General features: G+C 36.3%; 1 protein-coding gene across 1 annotated transcript; it reads right to left on the bottom strand.

Annotated features, from left to right (window-relative positions):
• Nucleotides 1-2,322: 2,322 nt before the first annotated feature.
• Nucleotides 2,323-7,446, bottom strand: LOC139963348 (uncharacterized). Its single transcript, XM_071964014.1, has 2 exons — nt 7,088-7,446; nt 2,323-5,280 (listed from the first exon to the last, which is right to left on the bottom strand). Exons 1-2 carry the CDS (start codon nt 7,192-7,194, stop codon nt 4,251-4,253), a joined length of 1,137 nt encoding a protein of 378 aa, XP_071820115.1. The 5' UTR covers nt 7,195-7,446; the 3' UTR covers nt 2,323-4,250.
• Between the last annotated feature and the right edge of the window lie 2,033 nt (nt 7,447-9,479).

The raw sequence follows: 9,479 nt of genomic DNA, 5'->3' as shown, positions 1-9,479 counted from the left end.
AAAATGCCTCCCAGGTCGCTGGAAATGGCACTTCCCATGCATTGTTAGTTGCATTTATCATTTTCTCTTTTGAAATTACTAGCGATATCATAAAAACATTAACAAAGTATATAAAATATATTGGCTACGCGCCTGTCCGTCAGTACAGTTTTTATTAACGAAATTCTCTTCATCTCTTTCAACGCAATCCTTTTTTCTTTCTTTTTTTCTGAATGGTGAACGTTTATGGAAAGCCACATGTGCAATAATTCGATAAACCGAGTCAAGTTATCGCCGTTAAACTATGTTTTTCGATAAACTGAGTTTATCGCGAAACACACGGTTATCCATTCGATAAACTGAGTTTATTGATCGAAAAACAGAGTTTAACGGCGATAAACTCGGTTTATCGAATTATTGCACATATGGCTTGCCATAAACGTGTCAGTTGAACTGAATATCCGATCACATCTGTACAACAATAAGTTATTTAATAACTCAATACCCAATCATATGAATGATTGCGGAAACAATCAACTGTTTCCCCCACTTGTAAAATATATGTATAAATTTGATGGTAACTCTTATAAAGATAGAAACTGTCCACCACGTCCAACGCGGCGAAACGAGAAGGAAGGTATAATAGCTACAAGCTGCATACATTAGACGGGGTCTTGACTATATCTATGAAAACCTGCTGATGATGCGGTGTAACATCATCACAAGTTCACAAGCCGTTTGGAGGTGCATTATACCTTCCGTCTTATCCGGAAACTCGCGGAAGTCCCAAGTCAATATGGCATGACTTTTAGTCAAGATTCTGGGGTTATGCAACTGCAAGTGAGTCGGTGCTTATTTGCATATGTTAGTTCAAAAGCGGTCCAACAGTAGTAATTAGTGAATATGTTAAATTAGTTGGCAGGATGCTTGTTAAAAGTATCATGAGATAACCATAAATATATCGCTGAATTAAACTGACTGTTAACTTTTAAGGAGCGTTTGCACGAATTACAAACAAATACGGCAAATATTCTCCATTATGAAACTGTTGAATAAATTCCGTGCGGAATAAAATTAAAGTCTCAATGTGTGTTTGCCAAATTTTAACTTCGACCTTTACAGCTTACTGCCCTAAAAGTTCAGTGAAAATATTCCCGTTCTATGCAATTTTCATACTAATAATTTATTGAGTTATCTGTCGTTAACCAATTTGTACTGAATAAAATTCGCCAACTTTTCATCCATGAAGGTACAAATCATCAATTTATGTAAAATCATTTTAAATGGTATACATATGTATGTGAAAATTCCGGAGTTTCGTAAAGTACTCTAACACATCAAACTATGTTTTACGATTCATAACCTCAATTTGACCAAAGCCATGCACTTTATCCAATAATACTTTGTTGTTGATAGGAAGTTTATATAACATGTTTTTGTTGAATAATATAGGAATTTATGAACCAGCGGATCTACTGCAAGAGTGTGACCTAGCCTAATAGCTGTAGTCTATTTTTTTTTCTATATCTTTAATTGAAAGAAGTTTTGAATAACAGTTTATCCGGTGTACATGTAACACCATCTGCAGGAAGTTGACATACTTCTATTTGGCAATGAGTATACGTGTTGAGGTACTTTGTTGGTATGGAAACAATCAATGATTTCCTGCTCAGCCACTGTTTCCACCGGTACACTAACACATGTATATACACTGTTGCAGTACATGTATAAGATCAGTATACAGTATTGAAGTCAATGGAATATGTACGGGCCACACCTTAAAGACGGGATGTCGGTTGGGGCCCTGTGGGTGAAGGTGTCGTTAGGAAAGGGGAATGTGATATATTTCCTAACGGCTGTGGAGGATGGGAGAGGGAGGGCGGGGTGGGGTAAGGGGTGGGGTGGTAGAGGATGTACCCCAAGCATTCATCATGCCTCTATTACATGAGATAAATATGATTGGTAGCCTGGTCCCTTTCTTCTTTACTGACTTTTAATAGCAGGTTGCTGACTTTGTTGCTATATAAATTATTTAAAACAATACTTTAGAAAGAAGAACGACGCTAACTTTATTTTTATATTTGAATCCAAACTATCACTAGCACGTCTGTTGTTGGCGCATAATCTCGATCGATACGGCATGTTATGGGTATATGTGACGTCACCACGTTATGAGGATGTGATTGCATATATACCATATGTGACGCAAGACATTTTTGAACATTTTAAATAAATTACCGTGACGATTGTCGCCACAATTAAAATTACTATCCTTTTTTTTTTCAAATCCGCGATACCGGTATGAAAATGACATAAGAAAACACCAGCAGAACTTTATACACATATGGTTTCCCATTCGGTGGAATTTTATTATTGTCCTTCACTTCTTTCTTGGAAACACACATTGAAACGTTTTCAGAATAGGTTATTGTTTGTTAAATATGCTACTTGGCTAGAATTGATCAGATAATGTATATCCACATGCATGTGTCTCTCATATGATTTACCTTGCAAACTATATAAAAGTATTGTATTTTGCAATGCTTTTCGTTTGTAGCCTATATTTACCTGTTTTTTAAGATCTTCAATATTGAAAATAATTTAAAACTTAATGTCGAACAATATTATTCTGACTAACATCGTAATAAATATGTTCCCCATTCATTTTTTAAGTTAATGTTGTCTTTGATCTAACCAATATTGTAAACCTGACTTTCGAATACTTTTCAATCAGTTTCAATAAATACCAAATTCATTTACATCTTGCAGATATTGTTTTCAAGTAATAAAGAAACACTATAAAAACAATTTATGTCATCAAATATTGATATGGAATCGAAGGAAATTATTAGTTCATTGTAAATTTACATGCTTTGGTGACACAAATATTACAAGACCTCTAAAGACAACGTCCACCTGTAAAGTTTATTATCTACAACAAAACCCTTATATTTGTTATAAAATACGGTACCGATTAAGCACCAGTCGCTCATCCATCAATGTGGTTGAACTATTTAATCCAGCCAGAAGTCACGTTGGGTAACAAATTTGCCGCAATTCATTTTTGTTCATACTGTACTTTCTTGTCACGCTACAAAGCACTTGTACGTATGGCGAACTGTTCATACTGTCAGTTTGAGTGCTTTGAAGCATGATCAGAGAATACAGTATACAGTGGTGTTAACATTGGAGATTTGTACCAATTGGCTGATTCAGACAGTTCTTCCTTTAAATTAAGAATTCAATAAAACTCACATTAAAGATGATGAGCTCTTAAACTGAATAAATATTTCAAGTATATTAAAACTATTTTGTTTACAAGGGTACGTAAGTCTGCATATTGAAGCGGTTTTGTTATCACCATCCATTCATTTCAGCATAGGATAATCGGATGGGTTTGGTAACATGAAACAAACTTTGCTCAGCTCCGCGAGTATAAGAAAGATATGAATAATTAAAATATATTACTATAACCTGAACAACGTTGATCAAAAAACTCTTATCGATAAAGAAAATTACGTTAGTACGATTGTCAAAAATTCTTTCATATAAGTTAGGTTTACATTGTTTTCAGTCAAAACGTTTGGAATAAATAAACAATAATACTATACTAAATTCTCGAGATAAAGCTTACTTTGGAGAGATATTGTAACACGTACAAAATGCTACTTTCCGTGGCCAAGACCATAATGGCTTATAACATCTTGAGTCTTCCTTTTGCAAAACCGTTCTCCGAGTCTTTTGAAACAAATACAACTGTGTCATAACGGACGGTAGATTGTTTAGAATTGGTCCCTCAAATCAGTGTTGCATTTAGTTTTGTCCTCTCCTGTTATTTTTGTTACTTTTTTTCTTCTGCTCGTGAACGATGACTTTGTTCCTCTCACTAAAGTCAGTGACGTAGTCTTCTAGTCAGTGTTAACCGTGCCGTTATGCGTATAAATCTCATTTCTCAGCTCGAAGAATATCACCGTTCAGTTCGTTACTACAACTAGAGACAGCTATGCTGCAATCATTAATAACTCCAGCTACATTGGTTCACATCCATGTCGAAACAGAAATAGGAAAGTTCAATTCCATGACAAAGAGAAATGCAGGCAGCGAAAACGTGTAGCGGCAGAATTGATCTTGAAATGAATATTCATCAGTCTATTCACAAACCATTCAAGGATCCAATTACCATAAAATCCTAGATCCGCTCCTGTCGATGTTCATCACTGCATTGTTCTTGTTACCATCTATAGATCTTCCAAGGTATTTGCTAGAAGTGGTTAGCTGAACATAGCAGCTAGCTTCTGCTTTTGTAATTCAAATAATTCTTTTGCTTTATCATAAATCCTTAAATCAGCCGACAAAGCTTGTTGTACATCTGGATTTGACATCAAAGTCTGTTTAGCTTGTTCTTTAGCATTGGCATCAGCAAAGGTTCCCTTATTTTCAAACAATTCTTTACATTCTTCGTAAAATGGGAAATTAAAAGCATTTTGAAGAAGCTGTAACGTCACAACAAACTCTTCCGTCAAACCTATCAGTGCAAATGTTTTATCCATGCTATCCAGTGCGTACTGTATGAGGTCCTCGTTAGCGGAGAATACAGCATAAGTATTCATTTTAGATGATTTATAATCACACTCATAGCGAGGAATAAACCAATTTTCTTTGTCAATAATTGGCAGACAGTTAAATTGGGTAAAGATCTGTTCTAGAGTCGTACTAGATATTGGTATGACCCAATCTTGAATATCTGTGGTATGGCAGTCCAGTGGATACCCAGCATGCCCCTCCCCTTCGCGGCAAGCAAAATAAGCGGATACCAATCTATCGTATGGATTCCTAAAAAAGATGATATAAGAACAATCTTTGTCGGGAATATCTTCACAGATACCAAATGCGCGATCTCCGGCGTATAACCTATACGCTTTCGAAGTGATCTTTGCATTTTTGAATAACGTTTTCAGTCTCTTTCGACCATCGTGGTCCAATATTTTAGGCGTTTTGTTGCCAAAGTATAGAGCTGTTTTATTGAAGCATACTTCCATAGAAGTTCCACCGCTTCTGGGTACGTGAATAAAGGCTGGTACAGACGCCTGGTAAACTGAGAGTACGCCGTCGTGGATGTAAAAATTTGGCAGTGCATTCCCGTTGTCTGGGCTTGGTATGGGAGTCGGCTTCTGTGATTTGACATCTCTTTGAGGTGGCTGCTCGTTAACGGGTAGAGCTACTAATTGAGGGCGCTCTTCGATACTGGAATGGATTTCTCGATTGTTAACAGCTTTATTAGCATCCTGTAGTAACTGTACACTGCAGAAATAAAATAGGGGGATCATATATCAAATTAAGGACGGATTTTTTTTTTTTTTTAAAAACCTGAGAGAAACTGAATGGCCAATTAAATCACATTGAAACTAAGGATCAAGTATAAATATGTTTACGAAGTTCGTGAGTTTCCCCCACCCAACCCATAACTCATCTCTAAAACAATTGCTCTGCAATATCGATATATTTTGTCATATTTCAGTAACGTCTTCGAATATGGTTAAAACAATTCAGGAGGGAAAAGGAGGGGGGAAGCGGTGGTTGGATGTAACGCTGCATTAGGCGGTTCATTTAAGCGAAACAACAAAATGAAGAAACAGGAAGGATCACTTGAAGATACCGAAATTCGCGGGTAGGCCCAGCTCATGCGTGTGACCACACTTCCACAACGTAGGAATAACAAGCTATTAGGAACAACGACTATCGCGAATATCGTGCGTAAAATCCATCCAAATACAGTACCGTATAAATGCTCCACGGTTGTGTCACCTATGTTGAAACTATTTTGGCCAGTTAAATAACTATCTGGCAAATTTGTTTGCAGATACATCATGCAGTTGTTCAATTTTGATACAACCAATACTGAGTGCCAATTTACAAGTTCAATTGACCAATTGTGCAGGAAATTACGGACTGAAATATTTCAATCACTATTTTGGAACATATTGTTTAGAATATGAAAGGTTCATAAAGCCAGCCATTCTGTGTAAAATTACTAGCCTATATAAGCAAAAACTAGAAATCATAAAAAAGTTAATTTTTTATTAAAGAAACAGTTTTATCAAGCAGGTTAACCAGAAATGATAATTCCAGAGTTGTGTTTGTTTGGAATAATTTAATTCGCACGATGCCCAATCATTTGTACACTTTATATCGGGCCTGATGAGAAGTGTCTATTGTTGTAGGTTTACGCATGTAAACATGGAATTGAGAATTTCATTGACGTGCGTCGCTATACAGTGATGAAAACCTGAGTTACTTATGTACAGGTAAGGGCCTTGACTTTAGATCAATTAGTCGTATGGATGCGGTTTCGAATAACCGGTCAATTTGATTTAATTTGCTAGATCGTCTTCACTACTGATATATATATGAATATATGTACAGGTGTTGTCCATTTTGCGTCGCAGCGGTATTGGCTTTGACTTTTTTCTTCAAAAACTTAAAAGCCGTGTATGGTACAATTATAATTACAGCAAAATTGTTTGACTATTTTATAATCTAACATGGGCGTCTTACTATAATTGCAAACTTCTAATATGTACTATAGAGACCCCTATCAAGAAACCATGCATACAATTGTAAAAGAAACCGCTACTTGGCTCGAATGACTCCGTATATATCGAGAACTAAACATGGCAGCCGGCAATTTGAGACTGAATACCGAGGTGACAATTTCCACGTAAGGCATTTCTATGGTGATTTGAAGAGTAGGGGTTCCTCCCCACACTGACTCATCCCCACCACACCCCAATACCCATCTAGGATCCAATGATGCGGAAAGTTACGTCTGCATTTGTGATTACAAGCGTGAAAGAGGAGATACTATCACGTGACTTTCAACATATATATATATAGTATGTATCTAAAAGTCAGGGCAAACAAATCCTCCTTACAATTAACCGTATACAATTGGCGTACTGTAGCAATGAATCCGTTTATTCCTACATTTACAACGATTCTTTATTTATATAAAAGGATAAGGATCCTATCGTTATTGGGTGAAATGTATAGAGTACGTTTGTAACAGCTATCTTCAATATCGTCATGATGAAAACAACGAAGCACTTACTTTTTGCTGTATCCAGAAGACTTGATTCTTCTTAAAAAGAAAATTCCGATTGCGCAAAACACTATACTCCATAATATTTTCTTAGCTGGAAAATAACTAAGATCCATGGCTCAATCTCATGGGAATGAACTTTTGACTTCTTTTCTTTTGCAATGGCATATAATGCATATATACATACAGTCTATATTCTACATCTATCGTGCTATGTAGTATATATATATATATATATATATATATACGCGGCCTTTCTGATGTGATGTAGGCCTATGCCAAATCTTTGCGATTTCCTGTCTGATAGAGATTACAGAGGGAAAGGAAACTATTGACATGTTTTTGTACTCCAATCGACCTCTTAAGGTGTCGTTTTAGTCCAATGTAGGCTCAAATACTTCTCTCCGTTCACACGTGAAAGTCGCGAGTGCGCATGCCCCATGTGTATACGTCAAGGAAGTTGGAAAGTCTTGATTGAGGCGTGCAATAACCGGGTGACATGCAATCGCGGGCAGTTTGATTGCTGGTAGAATATTAAGTCACCGTTTTTTTTGTTTTTGTTTTGTTTTGTTTTTTTTTGGGGGGGGGGCTGCTTTTCACTTAAATAACTAACCAATACATTGATGAAAGCCAGAAATGTTCATATTTTTGGAAGGCCATGTATCACTATACAAATGGGAATATTGCGGTTATCTCGGAAGTTAGTTCCAACCACATTAGCTATGTATTTCCCGTTCTACTATAATACTGCCTCCATTTTATAATACCGTGAACATCCCAATTAGAGAGAACAATGGAATCATCGAGTTCATTTAGAAATCTTGTTTATATGTATTTGTACTGTTTTATATATTTTCTTTTTAAAAGGAAGTCCCCGAAGACAGAGCCTGCATGGGCCCGGAAAACAAACAACTTGATCCATGATATGGTTTGTTATTTGTATTGTTTATGCTTATTCAAGATAGTGACCCTGCAAGATAGAGCAGGGGCACGAAACACAAAATAACGACTTGATTGATCCGCTCTCCACCTCCTCAAGTCCCCTTGCATCGAGACTGTGCGGACCGTGTGTTTCATCATGACAATGTTATACGTCAAATGTGTATCACGAACACTTCAGCAAATATAGTAATTTGTTAAGAAAAGTCGCCAAAGAAAGAACATGGCCTCGAATACCAAACGACTGTTCCGCTCTCAACCCCAGTGCCCTTGTCAATGTATTTTTAGTTAACAATTTTCCTCTTTTTTTCTAACAGTGCGGTATTTCGGTTGATAGGTGAAACATATCAACATTCTGCTCATCACTGCAACACCTTTGATTTGGCTGTCCACCGTCGTATACAAATTGAGGTCAAGCTATTGTATTTAATTAATACGTTTAAAGCTACAATACTGATGGTATATCAGCCCACAGGACAGATGGTTAATCATTAGGAGTAGTGACCTAAGGTATGGACGAACTTGAAAATGGATTCAATTAGTTTTTATGTGATATGAAGTAACCGTGAAGAAAAACAGAAACTTTTAGACCACATACACGATAAAAGGAGGATTTCGCAGAAAGAAAGGGATCTAAAGGCTTTTGAGATTTACAAAATATTTATTGTTATACAAAGAACAAAAGAATAACGTTGGAATAAATATTTTTTACATATTTTTTAAATATATTTAAATATTTTTTAAATATTCATCGAAACATTTGTACAACGATTGTGGTTTCACAAAATTGATTTCACGAAACTTTTCTAGGCCGAAAAGCGTTAGGAAGTTACTTCGCGTTTGTTAGCCGAAGCTATCGTATCATGATGACGTAAACACCAAAGAAGAATAAAAAATTGCATGTTTTTTGATAGAATGTAGATTGATGCACGATAACCTATATTATAGCATAGCGTTACAATCGCCGCTGGAGATAAATTTTAACAGCTTCTCAGTAGCATTAGTGACATTGAGCGTACTAATGACTGCATATATACTTACTGGGTTAATCACATTCACATTGAAATCGATCCACCAGCTCCTTTATGAAGCATCACAAATGTGAAGTCCAAATGAAAGCCAGTGGTGGATTGTCTTTCTACCAGAACATCAGCAGGGAAGCCATGATAGTTCCTGTCATCACAAACTTCGCAGTCAATATGGAAGATATTGGAATTGGACGATAAGAAATCCAAGTTAGGAATCGAATTTTGTTCATTACCTATTAACAGAAGCCGTAACCGAGATGCGCTAAACAAGTATAGCTTTGGTCCATGAATAAGTTTGCATCACCCAAGCAGGGACGTCAATCATTGGGTGGGGGGGGGGGGGGGTCTTTCATGATAGAAATCTTAGGAAAAAGATTAATTGGTTGAATTTGTAGTAAAGCCCAAACGTTACTATATTAGTTTAATATACCACT

The sequence above is a fragment of the Apostichopus japonicus genome, chromosome 22 (genome assembly GCF_037975245.1).
Source record: "Apostichopus japonicus isolate 1M-3 chromosome 22, ASM3797524v1, whole genome shotgun sequence".
In the NCBI taxonomy this organism is placed as follows: domain Eukaryota; kingdom Metazoa; phylum Echinodermata; class Holothuroidea; order Aspidochirotida; family Stichopodidae; genus Apostichopus; species Apostichopus japonicus.
The sequence above is the reverse complement of the archived record's forward strand: the minus strand, read 5'-3'. Positions and strand labels throughout refer to the sequence as shown.